General features: G+C 37.3%; 1 protein-coding gene across 12 annotated transcripts in view; it reads right to left on the bottom strand.

Annotated features, from left to right (window-relative positions):
* The window catches only part of nrxn3b (neurexin 3b), a 257,192-nt gene that overhangs the window by 145,017 nt on the left and 92,710 nt on the right, over positions 1–19,465 (bottom strand). For 6 of the 12 annotated variants that reach the window (XR_015863763.1, XM_088402884.1, XM_088402894.1 and 3 more), the window contains 9 exons: positions 16,687–16,890; positions 14,068–14,094; positions 12,426–12,545; positions 11,837–11,949; positions 10,551–10,819; positions 10,275–10,465; positions 9,035–9,208; positions 7,703–7,729; positions 5,832–5,951 (listed from right to left, as the gene is read on the bottom strand). Coding sequence is in view for 10 of the 12 variants with exons in the window: in XM_088402884.1 (XP_088259010.1) it covers positions 5,832–5,951; positions 7,703–7,729; positions 9,035–9,208; positions 10,275–10,465; positions 10,551–10,819; positions 11,837–11,949; positions 12,426–12,545; positions 14,068–14,094; positions 16,687–16,890 (1,245 nt within the window). In the remaining 2 variants the exon portion in view is untranslated. The remainder of the gene's footprint in view (positions 1–5,831; positions 5,952–7,702; positions 7,730–9,034; positions 9,209–10,274; positions 10,466–10,550; positions 10,820–11,836; positions 11,950–12,425; positions 12,546–14,067; positions 14,095–16,686; positions 16,891–19,465) is intronic. The other 6 variants (XM_088402886.1, XM_088402892.1, XM_088402889.1 and 3 more) reach the window with 3 other exon arrangements.

Genomic DNA, 19,465 nt, shown 5'->3' with positions numbered 1-19,465 from the left:
CCGTTACAAAAGAATTCTCCGAGTACCATCTGTAGGTCGTTGCGTAATGAAGCGCATGCTGCCGACAATGACCGCGGGCGTCAAGTACTGGGAATAACTCGAAAGATGCAAAACATGACAACTGCGCAAGATGGCCTGTGAAAATAGCCAAAGAGGTTAAAATGCCAAGATGATACTCAGCAGGAGACGCCCATTACGCATTTTAACGCCGTAATAATAGAGCGTTAAATCAGACGTCGGAATCCGTCATTCCTCCGTTCTGTGATTTTTTTTTTTTTTTTCGGGTTCCTAACACAGCAAACGCAGGAAATTACGCAACGTGTTGTCAGAGTAGATTTGCTCCAAACCAGAAAAGTTTTTGGGCAAGAAAAAAAAAAAAGAGCGCTATCCCAGCACTACAGTCGTACATCACCTCAGCCAGGTTGTCTTGTGGGAACTTTGTGGGCATTAAATATCCAAGACCTGCTGCATGCTTCATTAACAGTGCCAGGAACAAAATAGGCTTGTAAAGTGAGGATGATATAATGGCTAGTTAGCGGTCCAAAGTTTGAAATTGCTTTTGCCGATTGCTGAAAATATATAGGGGTGCTTCAAAATACTGTTGCTGAATCGAATAGGTGAAGTAGCTTTCATTTAAAAAAAAAAAAAACACACGTAAGATGTAATGGAAATTAGAGCTGCAGTGACTGAATCAATAATTAACTGCTAATCAAATTTATCAATAATTTTGTTATTGAAAATGAGCGGATTATATTTTTGCTGATCAACATTTTTGCCTAGTTTGACATTTATGCTGGAATTTCCCTCATTTTTTTTTAACGCTTTGCAAAATATTCTTGCCGGCCGGATTAAACCTCCTTGCGGGCCAGATCTAGCCCGCAGGCTGTATGTTTGACACCCCTGTAGGGAAACAATAATAATAATAATGATAATAATAATAATTAAAATACTATATAATGGGGTGGGAATCAAATTTTGTGTTTCAGATTTTCTATGCCATGAAAGATGAAACAATGACAACCATGCTGCAAAAAAATCTCAGTTTTCTCATGTGTATTAAGTCCCATACATATATATGACAATATTCTGTTATACAAACAAAAACGTAACTTTTATGTTTTGATGTACTACGCAAAGCTCGTTGAACATAGATAGCTTTGAAAAAATATACAACAATTTGACATATGACAATGTTCCACTATACATGTAAAAAATATTTTACTTTTTTACTTATTACTGCATCGCGCAAAGCCAGTTGAACAAAAATATGTATATTTTTTCTATATATCTGCTTATATTAAGTCACAGACATACATGTGACAATATTCCGATATACATGTGAAAAAATGTCTACTTTTTACGTTTTGATTTACTGCTCAAAACCCGTTGAGCAAAAATAACTGAGGAAAAAGCTTTTTTTTAATTTATTTTTTAAATATACAGTATATCTGTGTATATTAAATCGGACTTATATGTGCAATATTACGTTATTAATGTTTTGATTTACTGCTCAAAACCCATTGAACAAATAAATATATATGTGTATATTAAGTCACTAAAATATTCACTAATATATATATATATATATATATATATATATATATTTATATATGTGTATATTAAGTCACTAATATATTCACTAATATATATATATATATATATATATATATATATATATATATATATATATATATATATATATATATATATATATATATATATATATATATGTGTGCCCCTTTTTGTGCCTCAAGACATTGATCACATTCTATGCTAATTATAGTGACTTTTAAGTAAGGGGCGTGGCTTGTAGAGAATCACAAAAGCGCATGATTCACAGCGCCAATAAAAGCGGCTGTAACTTGACCGGCCATAACTCTGTTTGTACTTGCTCATGCAACAAAACGGGAACGCTGTCCGCCTCTGACAAACGACTTGGATTCGGGTGGCCTTGGGAACGCAAAAGTCTATCAGCGCGCAGAGTCGGGTAGGCGCCGATGAGAAGTTGCCTCTTGATTCGTCCCATTGTTATGCTTGTCACGTTGAGATATATCCATACGCTGAAATCCGTCCATCAGCTGCTCCCACCCAAAAAAACCCAGCATGACAGGATGCTAAAACCTAAGTTCAAAGTATCGATGGCGATGATTTGTCTTTTGAGATGCATCCCGGAACAAGGGCTGATGGATCTCTCTCAGCGAGAGGCGAGGAGCCTCCTGGGAACGCTCCGGCAGTCTCAAGGTTATGCGCCTGGCACCAAAACAGATGGACGCCCCTCGTCGTAACGCTTGGTAATGCCCGCAGCTCAATCATTCCTCTCCTCTCTTTTGCGCTCGCCATACAACATTCTTCTTCCTCCAAACAGGCTACAAATCTGAGATGGATGGCGCTGTATGTTTCCACAAATCTTTTTTTTATGTATCATATCCCAAAGGGTAAAATGCTGTAATGTTTGGGTTTAAAGTGCAACACTCTAGGAATGTACTTAACCCTTGTGCAGAGTTGTATCCGTTTTTTGGACAAATTCTTACACATTCTACATGTGGTATTTCAGCCAAGGGATGGCAAGTTCTGGTAGTGTGATAACTAAGTGGTTGCGTCATGTTGGAGTATAAAATGTTGCAACCATATGGGTGAAATTTCAGCTTCCTAGTGTCTCCTTTCAATATGTTCCCCTGCTTAGAAAATGCTTTTCATGTAAAGATCAAAGAATTGGTAAAAAAACTGCTTAAAAGGGTATTTGGATCATTTTGGGTTATTTTCTTCCACATCACTCTCAAAGTATTTTATCCAAGGGATAGTACACTCCTGGTATTGTGAGTGTCGTCGTGCAATGTTGAAGGTTGAAATGTTGCCACCGTCTTGGTGAAATTTCAGCTACCTAGTGTCTTCTTTCCATGCTTTCTCTTTGATGTAATAAGCCTTTGATGTAAACATCAGTTTGGACAAAATACTGCGCAAGGGTTAAGAAGTTTTTTTTTCTTTGAATTACATTATAGAGGCCATAAATCTTATGGACAACTAGTGCTGTCAAAAGACGAAAACCGTTTAGAGATTTAATCTGTAATTAATTGATCTAATTAATCTCAAAAGAGTTCACAACCTACAGCTGCTTCTACGGGATGGATAGACCAGTGTGTAAAACTATTGCTGTGAAGAGATTAAAAAAGAGATTAATTAGACTAATGACATTAATTAATCTGTAATTAATTAATCTCATTTTAATCTCACCAGTGATTTTCAATATTTTTTCAAGGAAATAACCCCCATGAAATGTTCTTTCAGTCGAGTACCCTCTAACATCACAACATTTTTTGGAGAGGGCAAAAACAAAAGAAGACAAAATTTCCTGTGTCATCCATGGAGCTACTTTTATAGCGGTGTATTTTATTTCCGCAACTCCATCAACTATATTGCGTCAGAATATCTGTTTTATTTCTGGCTTGCCTGTTACTAATGCCAATCTGCATCCACATAGAACCTAACAAAATAAAAGAATAAAAGCTTTGCAAAAGAGTCACAGTAGTAACATTTTGTAAAAAGTTGCTTCATGTTCCAATTAATTTGCTCTTAACTGAAATATTGACTGTTCCAGTTACAGCATTAAAAAGCCTGCATTTTGATGTGCTGGAGAAAATTCAAAGGAAGCACACTGCTTCATATAGATGTTGTTTGGACTATTTTCTCTGCTGATGTTTAACATCACGTGTTCATGATCATGACATTAGTGCAAACCCAATCATGTGTCAGCATCAGTTTACTGGTTGTGTGCTCTGTCATCCTGTTTTGTTTACCACGTCCCTGACTGGGGAACAATTCTGTGACCTTTGCAGTTGATAATTCTGTTACATAAGTTGAGTAATTGCTCTGGATGTGGAAGGGAAGACGAGTGCCCGCTACGCTTCTTTTTCCCTACTGCTCCCATATGCTCAAATATAATTCTCAAGCAGTTATGAAACATGACAGTTTCTTCGGAAAATCACTGATGGCTTTGCGAAGGCGGAACGTGGGGTGACCGCCACAAAATTTGCGCTAAAAAGTCCACCCTGTACACGCGTTTGACAGCTAGCATAATGTGTTCCACAAAAACTGTCCAATGGGTGCGTGAGGCTTGTCTGGAAAGTGTAGAAATCCCTAAAAAAAAAATGCGCCTTTTGTCTCATGAGCAACACGTTCTCGATTACGAGTGAGCTTCGAGGACACACGTGAGGAATAAAAAAAAAAAAGGAATAACAGAGCATAAATTGTTCCTGGCTGCCAAGATTTAGCCTGCACTTTTCAGCCACCTAGAGCGCTCTCCCCTGCTATGAAGGGAGACTTTACAAGCAAAATTGTTCATAGGATGGATGGAGTCAGGGAGGCAGACAATTACTGCCATTTGCTGCCAGCTATTATGGAGGAGGGGGCTGAGAGAAACCGCCAAGATACGCCCCTGCACTGCTAATTAGAAACCCTCCCAAAGCAACGTGCTCACTGGATGAAGAAAAAAAAGCCAGAGAGAAAACACGCAAGAGCAAATATGCCGCTTCGATGCAGAAGGGAAAAGAAAAAAAAAAGGTGTTGTGGTAAATTTGATTTGATCTGGTTTTCACCGTCGTTGCGCGATATATCCCACAAAGTGAATGAGCCATGGGGATGCACTCGGGACGGGTAGAGCAAGAGGCCCGAACAAGAGGCGAAGCAGTGGAAGAAAAAAAAAAAAAAAGAAAAAAGCAGGAAATCTGATTTCATGCTCCAGGGATTGTATCTCATTTTCTCGCAGTATAGAGGGACAAGTGTGCGGTCGTGCATATGGATGTACTGCCCTCTGGTGGTGACACTACAAAAAGCACAAACGCCTCAACAGTCAACCGCTTCAGACCTCATTAAATAGAATCTGGAACTAAGCAGACTATGGGAACATTTTCATGCTTTTTTTTTTTCCCCCTCCATTTTGACATGGACAACGAGGGAAGAAAGAAAATCTATCTATCTATCTATCTATCTATCTATCTATCTATCTATCTATCTATCTATCTATCTATCTATCTATCTATCTATCTATCTATGTATATACTGTATTTCTATTGTATTGTATTCTATTGTATTTCTACTGTACGAACCATTTATCTGTCAAAATACATACAGTATATGTACTTATCTACAGTATATATTGTATATCTATCTATACAGTATACTTTATAGCTTTATCTGTCAAACGACATACAGTATATCTATCTATCTATCTATCTATATACTGTATATCTATGTATTTACTGTATACTGTATAGCTTTATCTGTCAAACTACATACAGTATATCTATCTATCTATCTATCTATCTATCTATCTATCTATCTATCTACTCAGTTATATACTGTATTGCTACCTGTATATTTATTTATATACTGTTTATCTATTTATCTGTCTAACTACTTACAGTATATCGAATTATCTCAACTTATCTGAGTGTGCGTGTAATATATATATATATATATATATATATATATATATATATATATATATATATATATATATATATATATATATATATATATATATATATATATATATATAGCAGAGACTATGTCCATACGTCCACTTTAGAAGAAACGTCTTTGCCATTTGCAGCATCTCCAAGTCAAAGTAAAAGAAACATAAACAGGTGAAGCATCACTAGATCTCCCAGAATGCATGCCTCTAAAAATATGCCTGCATCCACACAGCTTGAGACACATAAAACCCGCGATCCGCAAAAGTCCTGTAAAGTATCTTGAGCATCCACAGAGCAGACCGTAAAGGCAAAAGTGACTGTTGTGAGAGGAAAAACATCAAAGAGCAATCTTGTACTCACGGTCATTGCAATGCGTCCCCGCATAAGACGTCATGGAGCAGTCGCAAGTGAAGTTCTCCCACTGTTGGATGCACACGCCCATGTTGGCGCACGAGTCGTCCTGGCACGTGGTGCTCGGGCCTAGAAATTGCGGACACAAAGACGAATCGTTAGGCCACTCGGATTGCTTCTCTTGAAACGGAACCAGAGAGATCATCCAGAAAAAATAGAAATATGCACACGGAGGAAGGAGCAGGCAGTGTCACCATAAGAACCTGGGCCGTAGTACAACACATTCACTGCCATTGACGGCTATAGACGTCAAAGATCCATTTTGACCTGGCTGGCAGGAGATAAGTGATACTATCATGTTCTGTAAAAAGAGAAGCCACATTTTCATGGGTTTTTTTTTATATTAATGGTATTTATAATTGTGATTATGTTCCTGGCGCCCAGTTTATGGTGACACTGACACAATCTCATATGTTCGAGTTTTTTCTGTGCAAGTGGACACGCATGCAATTGTCTTCATTCCAACAGGAAGTGTTCCAGCAAAGTTTTATCCGAGTAAAACTTGGAAACGCTGCATTCCCTTGGTGAACAAGCAAGACAAAACGTCAAGAAAACATTCACGATTTCAAAGATGTAAAGAATGGCGATAAATGTTCCGACAACATATTCTCACAAGAATTTAGTGGGGGGATTGCTAAAAAGAAACGCTATATTGTGCATTAGTCATAAAATAACTCATTCATTGCCAATGACGACTATAGACGTCAAAGAGACATTCTTTTTGAGCTAGCAGTGCCATCAATGACAGTGATTTTTTTTTTTTTTGGGATGAAAAATTAGGCATTATTTAACTCATTCAATCCCAACTCACATTTTTACTTGATTACTTTTGTACTTTTGCAGCTAAAGTAATCCATTACTTTAGCATTTCATTGATCAGTGCTTGAGTATTAATTAATCAGTCTTATTACTCAATAATAATTGATTACTCTAGTTTTTCCAGTTTTTAAAAATTGATAAAGTACTTTTATTACTTTAATATTTAATTACTATGACACTCAGTACTAAGATAGCGACTTAAAATTTGAATGAGTTAGAGAATTTGTACACATTTTGATAATGTACAAATTTTTGTACATCATTTGATAATACTACAAGGACTAGTACTATTACCTTTAGTATTAATAAAGTGGCAATAGTAATAATACATAATATTAACAATAATAATAATAGAATCAAATCCTACTAATTTCTGGTGAGAAGAGGCTTTCCTCAACTACTCTTTTCAAAAGATGTCGACTTTGAGACAGAAGATCTAAAAAAAAAAAAACTTAACTCCATTTCTAGTGTGCACCTTGAAAATGTATTCAAAGTGAAACTAACATCAAGCATCATTAAGACTAGCGCGCCCTAAATTCAACAGCGGATGAAAACCCAGTTAAAAAACAAAAAACAAAAAACAAGACAGTAAATACAGTGATGTAAAAGAATCTAAGGAATGAAAGACAAATGCAAGTAAACAAAATTGAAGACATTGAAAGTAGAAAACATGAAAATTTGCCATCTGAAAGTGCAGTCCAGTGGAATGTGTTGTAGGTCACCCAAGAAACATTTTTGGATTATAAAGCAAGCAGCTGCTAGCTCTCTCAAACATACAAGTCTCGATTCATCGATTCTTCTACTTTGAACTGGCATATTTTCTTAATTTTACTACCATCAAACTGCCCCATTACTCATTCTCTTACAGGCTTTTTTTTTTTTTTTTTTGCAGAGAGCAAGCAGGATATCTGGCAGGATATCCTCGGTGACACCCATGATGCATTGCACACTGCTGACTTTCAGGAAAGCAGGCCTCCGAGAAGACGATTTTAGCCCTCTACCTTGCAGATCGGCTTTGGTGAACCCAACTTTGTAAGGGCAGAAAAACATTGTTGTTTTCAAAAAGAAAGGACAGAGCGGAAACAAGGGGAAGACGTTAGTAAAGGACCAGCATTGATACACTAATATATATATATATATATATATATATATATATATATATATATATATATATATATATATATATATATATATATATATATATATATTTGTAGCCTCTTGAGACCCAGTCTATTCATTTTTTTTTTTGGCTTCATTTGAGCGAGCCTATAAAGTCCTAGTGTCCTCAGTAGTGGACATACTGGTCTTACCAATCATGTAATGTCTGTTTAGGTGTGATGCAATTAAATGTTTTTTTTTTTTTTTTTTTTTTTGGGTGAGACAAAATGGACACAAAATGGACATATATGAAAAGATTGGGTCTCAGGAGGAAATAGTGTTCATATTCAGTCAAATTCAGTAAAGTTGTCATAGAAGGGAAGTCAAAGCAAAATATTTGAGCTTACAAGTATGTTTTAGGTGACATCACTGGTCTAAACACAGTTTTATGATGCATTTTGTGTCGTTTTTCTCGATTGACATCACAGTTGCTCAGGTAACAAAGCTTGCGAACGTCACATGACCAAAATCAGAAAACAGGGTGATTGGTTGTCATCCAAGCAAATGTGATGTCATTTTTAGGCGACACCAACTGGCAAAATGGCCGCCACTTGAGATTATATAACAACAAAAGGACAAACGCTGGCAAGTGTCTGTGAAGATAGTGGCTTTTTTTTTTTTTTTTAAATCTCCTCAGGGTTCGTTGAAGGTCAACAGAGGTAACCAGATGTTTCAAGGACATTTTGAATTCGTCTTCCAATCAAATTAAATGTTTGAAGCAGAAAAAAGAATAAATAATAATAAATGTAAATTGATCTGGGACATTAAAACCAATACATTTCATATTTTAACCCAAAGAGGAAGGTACACAACGTTTGTTTGTTTGTTTGTTGATTTTTTTTTCTAAATCACATTAATAATTTATTTTGATTTAGAAGAAAAAAAAATGACAACGTTCGAGCGATTGACAGTTTCTAACTGCCACAGACTTTGACAATGTACCACTGCACCACCTGGTGTCGAAGATGTGTAATTACACTACAAAGCAAACCCAAATCCCGTTCACATTGTTATTGCTTTTACCAAACAAGAAAAATGTGAAAAAAAACAAAAGTAGAAATATTGTCCAAAAACGAAAGTAAAGGGGAAAAAAAGCAGCATTAAAAAAAACAACAACAAAAAACGGCTTAAAGGCTTATGGTTGAATTGTTGAGAAGCTCCAAGCAATTTGTTACCTTCGCAGCCCCGTTCAATCTGCCCACTACGGAAAAGCGCGTCGTTGATGAGGTCCGGCAGGCGCCCGTTGAGGTCGACCGAGGCCAAACAGCCTTGGAAGCCTTCGCGGGAAACCACCAGCTTAGGGAGGTTCTGATACATGTTGGGTCCCAGACCTCCGACGAACAGATCACCTAAAGCAAAACAAAGAGGAAGAAGCTGAATGAGCATCATCATTTGCTTCACCAAAACAAGTCACTGGAGAGAGAAATTGTTCCATCAAGGCCCAAAGACAATTGCGCACAGTTAAAATAATGCAAACGACGTTATACTGCTTTTAGTTTTGCTTTCCTTAAATATTCCCCCGATGTAGCGAAATATAAATGTCGTTGTCACTGTTGGAATTACAAAGTTTCTGTATTAAATATGTCAGTTGGTAAGAGGCTAATAAGATAGACTAAAAAAAAACATGTTTGCGTTCTAACAATCTTTTGATGTAGTCTTTAAGCTATGAAATTGAGCCCATTTGCCAAGCCAAGTTAGCAGGACTACATCCGTCTTTTATTCTAGTACAAATGCGGGTACAGCAACCTTTGTGCACACATTTTGCAAACTATACATAGGGATGCACAAGTAATCAAATTTTAATCACGATATTGGCTGACACGATTAATTAAGATGATCCTCGGCGATATTAACATTTAAAAAGCCTGCTACTGAACATGTCATCCTACCATCTTCCACCAGAGGGCAATGTTTCTCTCATGTTTGCATGAAAAAAGCCTCGGCTTCACATATTCTAATATATTATTTACCAGTGTGGAATGGCGTTGAGTTTCTCACTTGATTCCTAATTTCTAGCTGCCAATTGAGACCAGTTTGAAAAATCCCATGTGCTTAATGTGCTTGGATCTAAGTAAGATTCTTTTTTTTTTTTTAATTGGTTTGCACTCAGCAAGTAGCTGTGTTGCCCTGTGCGCCGAGTTTTTGCCATGTCTTGGGTGAATTTGTTTTAATTGTTATTCACTTTATTTGTTTTAGATTATTCTTATTATATTTTAAGTATGTTTATTATTATTATTTAAGTATGTTTACATATTTTTTGTTAAAAAAAAAGGCAATAAATAGACATGTTAGAGCAAACATGATGAATAATCGTGATTTCAATAATGACCAAAATAATGGTGATTCTTATTTTTGGACATAACCGTGCAGCCCCGTAAGATTCAATAAAATGATTTGATTATCGGGTAAAATGACCTTTTAAATCAAGGTTTTTGGCTCCGTTGACATTCTGGGTGACCGACTTGGAGTCCACTTTGAGCGTGTGCGTGTTGGAAGCGTCCCGTGTGATGACCACATTGTGCCACTGGTTATCATTCAGCGGGTTATCACTATTGCCCTTGAGGAGACTTGGGCCATTCCCAAGGTCAAACACATAGTGGATGAACCTGTGGTAGAAGCGGCGTGGGATTAATGCTCTTCTCAACCCAAATCAGCAAAAACGGTGGAAAAAAAAAAATGAGGTGGACTCACCCTTTGACCAGTTCCACGGCAATGAAGTCACTTCCGTCGCCGCTGTTAAAAAGGATGAACCCATCGGGCGAGGTGGTTTTGAATTGAAAGAAAAGGTGCATGGTGGTATAAGCCTGCAGAGTGGCCAAGCCCAGGTAGCTGCCCTTGGTCCTGAAAGTCACGGGGTCGGCGATGATGAAGCGCATGCCGAAACGGGCGTTGAGTTCGCAGAAGTCGATGTCGCCGTTCTTGCACATGTCGATGTACTGCATGCCGTTGAACTTGAGGCTCTGAGGAATCCGAACCAAAAACGGACTGTTTTAACCCGCGTGCGAGATTTTGGCAAATCAAAGTGAAAACATTGAAAAGAGACACTAGGAAGCTGAAATTTCACCCATATTTTGGCGACAATATGAAACTATAGCACAACTAAATAAACCACATCTTTTGTAAATTCTACATATTTTCATGTGTTCATAACCGTAAATTTTATATTTGTTGCATGTTAAAAAGAGTATATGTAGTTTTTCACATGTGCCTGGGGGAGCTTTAGCAGCATTACGGTAAATGCAGCCACCCCACAAGAAAAAATATTTAATGATAACTAGACCTACAATTATATTGAAACATACACATTTATTTGCAATATTTAACATTTTAATGTATTCCTTTTTAATGAAAAACAGCCTAAATCTTACACAGTGTCACTAAGTTAAGTGTGTTTCAGATTTCGTACATTATGAGCGGTCAGCGAACACCTCACCAGTGTAACGTTGAATGCGCTTGAAGCAGTTGTTATTCCATTTCCTCGCGACACGGATCGAGTTCTTTTTGCCATACATGCCTGAAGTTGCGAACTGTCCGTATTCCACCAAATTTATAATTGTGTGTATATGCCAAAAGACTGGAATTATTAAATGGGTCAAATGAAATTCCTTTCCGTGTTCTCTTACCGGTGCACTCTGAATTGAATCAGCTGGAGACATCATAGAGACTCTCCGTTTTAGTAATATTCCCGTGTGTGAACAAGGATGAACTCGGACATTGGTTCAGTCTGCTCAGTTCTTTTATTGTAAAATATTGCCGTAACACCCTAAGCTAACAAAAGCTGCTGTTAGCTGCGACAGGCACTAGCTACCAACGGACATTCGCCCTCTTCATAGTACCTTACGGTAATTGTTACCCATATTTTTGGCCTTCGTTTTTGGGAAAAAAGTGTGTCTTATATTTCAGGAATTACGGTAGTGGTCACACTGTGGAAGAATTTTGACTTCAAAAAATTCTGCACAAGGGTTCAAGGCACTTACCTGGAGGTGCCCTATGAATGAAGATGGGGCAGAAGACACAAATCGCCTCTCGGTAAGGATACCGGTCTCCACGTTGTTGAACTCGAGGCGGGTGTGATCGCCTGCCATTTGGCCTAAAATTTAAGCGCAAAGGGGCAAGACTCTAATCAATGAATTTGACGCTGATTGCCACAATTTTTTTATAAAAACATACAATTCTGAGAAAAGTTTTAATGTTTCATGATGTCTGCGTTTCATAACTCATAAAGATTTCTTATCATCAAAGCCATAATCATATTGAAACGAGACAACCTAAAAATAAATGCAGTTTCGAAAACATTTTATTTACCAGACACAAACCCATCTGACCTTATGTGAAAAAGTCATTACCTTTGGGAATAATCATTCTTTTTTTTTCTTTCTTTTTTTGAAAATATTTTTTACCACCACACCCTAATTTACTTGTTTTATGTGCTATACTCTAATATAATACTCTAATACACAGACTGGTGTAAAGAAATGAAAGCAGCAGAGGTTCAAGAGCAGAAACGCTCCTGAAAATTCGAAATGAAAAATCGTGAATTTCATGCCGATTGCGAGCAGAAATTACCTTCAGCCATGTCGTCATCCACAACGAGTTTGATGCTTTTACCTCGGCGGACAACTCGCACAGCGTGCCATTCGTTGTCGTTGAGCTTTTGTCCAGCATAAATAGCCTCAGGACCCTTGCCTGAAGAGGACCGTTAGTTAGACAAGGGCGCAACAACCATAACACATTTTTCACATCAAATCAAATTCAATTACTAATAATAATATTTTTTTTGGAGTGGGGGGGTGGATTTTTTTTCAGTTGAGAGAGAAAAAAGATCTTCAAAACCAAGTGCAAGCAAAGGCCCACTTGCTGTTACTCAAGCAAAAACTCACTGCTAGGAGAAAACAAGATAAATAATCCCTTATCCCTATTTTACATCCAGTTAGCTCATTACCGTCACCGATCCGGTTTAATTGCATCTCTCAGTTCCCAAATGTACACCTCTGTTTCTGTCAAATTACACACGACAGATTATCATGACATGAATAAATAATGAGGAAACCGGTCAGGGAGGAAGAGGAATATCAATGACCGCTAGAGGGGGCGCTTGCACCATTCTAAGAGTTCATAAACGCTTAGAAGTAAATACCTCACGGACAGATGCCGTATTTATTTCAATAATTTGCACTAGAATTATCATCACCGTTTTTTAATCACGATTTTAAAAAGCCATTCAGTAGTAGACACTTTCAGACCCTGAATAATAATTGTATTACATTTATATATTATACAATTTTATAATATTGTATTTTTGCATATTGTTTTGTTTTGTTAATGATCATAATTATTTTATTGTATTTTATTACTTTACTGTATACTGTATTATATAATTATATTTAATATATATTAATAATAATATAACAATATATGATTATATAATACACAATAATACACCATATACTGTATTTATAATAATATACTATTATATAATAAATAATAATACACTCGAAGTGGAGAAGGTTAGGGTTATAAATTATCCTTATTTTATTTCTTCATGTTTTTAGTTGATTTTTAATTTATGTTTTAATATTTTTTAGGGTAATGAAAACCTTGGGGCTTTTTTTTTTAATATAATAAAAAAATTAGTACCTGGAAATGAATGTCTGGAATTTAAAAAGACACATAACTAAGTCTTTGGGATTCAATATGCATTATTTCTTGTCAGTTTCAAGAAATTTCATAAAACATGGTGGGCTATTACTTTGTGAATGGAAGCGATCCAAAATTTCGGTACACTATTCCTCAATCCAAATCTATCGCTCAAAAAATAGAGTTCTTGTCTTGAGTAACAGCATGTTATCCGCAGTAACTGTACATCATTAAATGAAGCGTTGTGAAAAAGGCGCGTCCGTAATTAGCTCAAACTCATTGTAAAAACAAAAGAGAAAGTTATTACAGCAAGCATACGGGGAACTATTAAGGACCAGTTCCTGAATTAATTCCTGAAACGGGCCATTTAAAATATATGGAGACCATTAAGTCCGATTTGCATAACTTTGATCTCGGGCTATTAGCGCTCCCCCTCTTATCTGTAAAATCCTCTTATCAGTCCCCCGCATGCACACATCTCGGGCCTTTTTGCAACTGGCGCACAGCCTCTTGTAATCAAACATTTATCGAAGGAAGGAAGGAAGGCTCCAGAAGAAGAATGTTGACTTACTGGTGTTACAGTTTATCCTGACACAGTCTAGATGGGGAGGGGAGAATAAGTGACAGATGAATTTGCATCCTTCAAAGTTACAGCTGCAGACATCCAAGTGCAAGAGAAAGCCACCTTCTGGGGACGGTCACATGATGCCGGCGGCCATTTACAATTTGCCACAATGCTAATATAAACTGTCATCTTTGATTCTGTCGTGCAGACCAAATACCGGAAAACGTTAAGGTGATGTTTGCGCCATGTACAGTTTCATTTAGGTCGAATTTTAATCTGAAAATATCCGCTTGGGATTGAAGGGCCGCGTCAATTTTACGAGCCGGCGGCGGAGGCAAAATGTTGTCGTAAAGTTCAACGACGCGATATGAGAAAATCGATTTTGCATTGATTGAGTGCCGTAACGTTATGTGAGCGCGTGTTGAAATTCATGTGACCGGGCAGGTCATGTGCCGTCAACCGCAACAGAAAAGTGGGAGCAAACACCCTCGAGCCACGCAGCACCGGCACCTCACACGGGGCCTGTTGACCCAAATCCAAAATTCTACCGCATAGAGAAAATAGGAGCCTGTAATGCAAAGTTTAACATTCTAAATTTGGCCTTTCGGGAAACTAAAAATGTGGCGTATTAGCCATCCAGCAACAGACGTCTTTTGGACATTGAATTGGTCTTGGACTAGATTCAGTCCAGAAATTTCCTTTGAAAATTTGGGGAAAGAAATCATACATGAAGTTGTTATCATTATGTGTTTGTTTCCTAATTAGATAGCATGTATGCTGTCCTTGTCCGCATCATCCCATTCCTTAGAGGTGTTGACGAAGAAAAAAAGTGAACTGGAACTTTCCCGCGGCTGTTGGATTAGAGTGGCGGAACCTGCCTATCTGCGCTTCGGTTTTTTGTTATGTCTTGTATCGAGCAATACTTTGCTGAATGAATAAAAAGCAAGCGGGGATAGCGGAACTTTGACAGACTTGGGAGCAAACACGCACAAAGTCAATCTTGGCTGCTTTTGGGCTTGTCTTAGTCTTCTTTATAGATTTCTCTGACCCTGTTATAACTCGTTCAATAGGGTCCAAATTTTGTTCAAAATTATTCAGATAATTCGGTTGTGTTTAGCCCATCCAAATGAGTTAAAATTTCGTCCCCAAATAGTTGCAAACTGGATTGTGTTTTACGCTGTCCAATATGGTCCATTTTTTTTTTTTTTGAAAATAGTACCGTATTTTCCGCACTATAAGGCGCACCGGATTATAAGGCGCACCCTCAATTAATGACATATTTGAAAACTGTTTCCATATATAAGGGGCACCGGATTATAAGGCGCACCCTCAACTAATGACATGTTTTCAAACTTTTTCAATCACAATATCGTAATACTCAAACTAATAACAATAATAACTCTAAACTCTCAATAGCATGATAACGCAATGTCAATATGAGCAACCTTGTTCAAGTGTAAACACACAAAAGAAACAAGTAAAGCTTACTTTATCACTTCATTCCCCATCTACGGATCCCAATCTCAATATTGATCCATACATAAGGCGCACCTGATTATAAGGCGCACCATCAGCTTTTCAAACAAATTAATGCTTTTAGGTGCGCCTTATAGTGCGGAAAATACGGTACTTGAAAATTGGCTATCTACCACAAGAATTTTAGGAGTGAAATGTTTTCAAGTCAAAATTAAGAAAGATCATTTTGAGTTGAACAAAAATGGTCAATATTTTGCTGGTATGCGTTCTCGTCCGGCGCTTGCGCAAAGGCCTTTTGCATGCATTAAGACCGCCTCTGTCAGACACAACATGTCGTTTCGTATGTCTTGCCTTTGATGGACACAATGGACCGAGGTTCAAATCCCAAAATGAATTGTAATATCCACTCGTGTTCTTTTTAACCAGATTTGGACTTTTTGTTTTTTTGTTTGGACATCTGACCAATATTTGCTGGGTGGGTAGCAGAATTATTGTTGAAAATGATAAGAATCCCTCTCTGGACCTCAGCTGATCTGAGATCGATGATTAATAATGGCCGATTTTAAAGAAACCACACAAAGGCCTGATTCGTCGGTGCGCTGGGTGCCGTGGCATCGAGCTGTTTGTCAGGCGGGCCGCAGGCTCGGGGCCTTTGAAGGGGTGAGTGCCATCTTTGAGCAAGGCATGGGAGATGCTAACTAAACTCACTCATGGATGAATCTGCTATGATGAGGACTCAAAAAAAATGAAGAAGAAAAAAGTAACAGACCCACATATCAAGAATGCAAACCGATGTGGCGGCACTAAAATGTTTCCTGCGCTAGATTAGTTCGAGTAGCAACAAAAATATGAGATCATTCGATTTCAAATCAAAATCTAGATGGGATTTGGAAGAAAATGATTGATTTGGCAGCATGAGCGGCAGCAGACAGTTAAGTGTTAGATTGGTGAATCTCCAAAGACAAGGCCGGAAAAAAAATACAGCCCAGGCAAGTCGGAAAAACATGCAACTACAAAAACTGGTTTAGTATGTGTTAGGTCTGATTTTACGTCTGCACAAAAAAAAAAAGGCAAGACGGAAGAAAATGCATGAAGAAAAAAAGAATTAGGTCAGCCTCCGGGGATTGGGGGCGGGGCTGTATACGATACCTAAGTTGACCGTAAGTTTGACCCTCCCGCTGTCCAACTCCAGTCGCAGCGTGTCTGCCGACTCGCGAGACGTGGCTGCCATGAGAAGACCGAACGCTCGTTGGGACATGAAGCGAAGTGAGACGTCCTCCGCTTCGGTGTGCACCACGTTGGGGATTACCACCTTCATGTACATGCTGCCGTCATAGGACAGGATGGACGCCTCTGGAGGGGGGGGGGGGGGGGCAAAAAGAAAGACACGGACAGGCGTTGAGCAATGCAAAATTTCAATCTGAAAACAATCCTACACATTCAAAGAATATAGCATGATACTTGATGTCAATCTTTAAAGCAGGAGTGCAAGACTCCATATATATATATATATATATATATATATATATATATATATATACATTTTTTATTACGCAATAACATGACAATATCAACACTTATCATTAGTATTTATAATAACCATAATAATATAATTTTTTTTTATACAATTTCTACCTTCTACCAATACCAAGAAAATTGTTATTGTTTGATGTGCCAGGGACGTTTTATTCTGTATGAGCTTGAAATGTCAGACTGTATTTGAATGTGCCATTCTGTCAAGCTAACTGGAATGCAGGCCAGATTTCAAAATAAAAGCCTTTTTCATATATATATATATATATATATATATATATATATATATATATATATATATATATATATATATATATATATATATTGTGGAGCATTTTTTTGCATGTTTATTCCAGGGACCTGAAGCAATACTTTTTATTCAACAATAAAATGACAATACCAGCAGGTATTATAATGATCATAACAAAAATAACAATTGTTATTTTTACTACTATCATTTCTTCTACTATTTGTACCAATAATAAATATATATATATATATATATATATATATATATATATATATATATATATATATATATATATATATATATATATATATATATATATATATATTGCTGCACCTATGAAAAGATCAAATTGTAAAGTTGGCAGGCTCCACGCATGCGTTTTCCCACTCTTTTATTAGATACATGTCCCACATGCACGGTGGCAGCAGCATTGGTCATGGGGCACATGGCAGGCCAATGTCTGGCAGCTCGGGGCTGTGATGCGCTCACGTGCTGCTCACTGTGCGGAAAATTAAATCATCATGCCACTTCCTCCCTTTCCTCCTCAGCCATACCCCTCCGCACCATTCTGTTTGTGTCTTTGCTCTAATTGTGCAATCTATATTTTTGGGGGGTAGGAGGGATTTTGTCAACGGCAAATAGAAGCAATTGAAAATGATTCCATCATGAACACAATCTCAAAGATGATGAAAGACATCATGAAGGCGGCACGAGACATTTGTCATTTTATCTGTGTTTAGTGAGCATTTCTTCCTTGAGTTTAAACTACATTGCCAGAGCTTTCTGCTTTCTGTATGCTGATTATTTTCATTTTTATGCAGTGTTGCTTGAAGTGGATACAGATTGGCTGTCATTGTGTTTGGCATAGTCTGATTGGCTCCTGTAGTGGGTGGTAGGGCAGAAAGAAGACGTGAAAATGTCAGTCAGAGGAGTGGAAAATTGAATTAAAAAAAAAAACCTAGATGGCAACTTTGAAAAAGGTAGCGTGGCATATCTCTTTTGTGAGGTAATAACAAGATTAGCCTACCGCATCAATGCAAAGCATCCAGCTGTAATTGAAGCCACCGTTAACGATAGAAACAAGCAAGCTAATGTAACGAGCTGTAGCAAAGCTTTTTGCCAAACTAAACTCAAGAACACAAAGTGTTTGAGCAAGCCTGAAATGGACATGATGAACAGTGTTTTAATTTATTATTATTTTCTAGTCTTTTGGCCACTGACTAAAACAAACAAACAGACAAAAAGAGCACCATTCTTCCTGATGGTCGGAATTAAAGGTTGCAGCCAGCACAGGTAATTCATTCTTTAATCACCTCAATGAACTCATTCAATCCCAAAGACGTAATTATACGTTTTAAGAGTGTAGACTTCCAATCCCATATATCTCTTTACAGTATTTTTTTTCAACAATTAGGGTCAAAACCTGCAGCCACATGTACTAATTTACCATATTTTGATAAATATATTAGACGCAAAAAAACAGTATGAAAATACAGTGCTTGGCACAGAGTAAGTTAATTACAGGTCTCGAATTTTTCAGTGTCTTTAACAAAAACGTCTAACTACTTGTCCATGTCTCCGTAATTGTTGTGTCCACATTGTCTCAACAAGACAATAGTAAATTGTTTCCCACACAACAATGTGAAAGGTCATTGGAAGGACAAGAATGTCCTCTACTGAGGACACTAGGACCCATTAGCATAGCTTGAATGAGTACAAAGATATCAACCAAAAAAAAAAAAAGTCCACCACAGTGGACACAAATGAATAAGCCGGGTCTGAGGATAAAATAAAATATGAAATATGTGTTTTGATTTTTATAACAGAGCATTTATGCTAACCACTGGCTGATTTTTGTTTTAATATAAGCTAATGAGTCCCAATGAAAATGAATGCAATTCCATGTGACTCATAAACCTTTTAAAAAGATGAAAACCGTAGCAGCAAGTACAGCACATTTGCAGAGCAAACTAAATAACCAAGTTGAAATAGCGCGGCTAGAATTGAATACAATGTTTAACTCGTCGTTAAATATTCATGAGACAATTCGCGCGCACATCCATTCAAGCATAATATTTTGCTCAGCAAAATACGGCGCTTCAGGGAGAGTCCCCATACATGTGTCTTCTGTAATGTATACTAAAC

This window comes from Hippichthys cyanospilos, chromosome 20, assembly GCF_059441005.1.
Source record: "Hippichthys cyanospilos isolate Australia breed blue-spotted pipefish chromosome 20, RoL_Hcya_1.0, whole genome shotgun sequence".
NCBI classification, from domain to species: Eukaryota; Metazoa; Chordata; class Actinopteri; order Syngnathiformes; family Syngnathidae; genus Hippichthys; species Hippichthys cyanospilos.
This window is presented reverse-complemented; position numbering and strand designations above follow the sequence as displayed.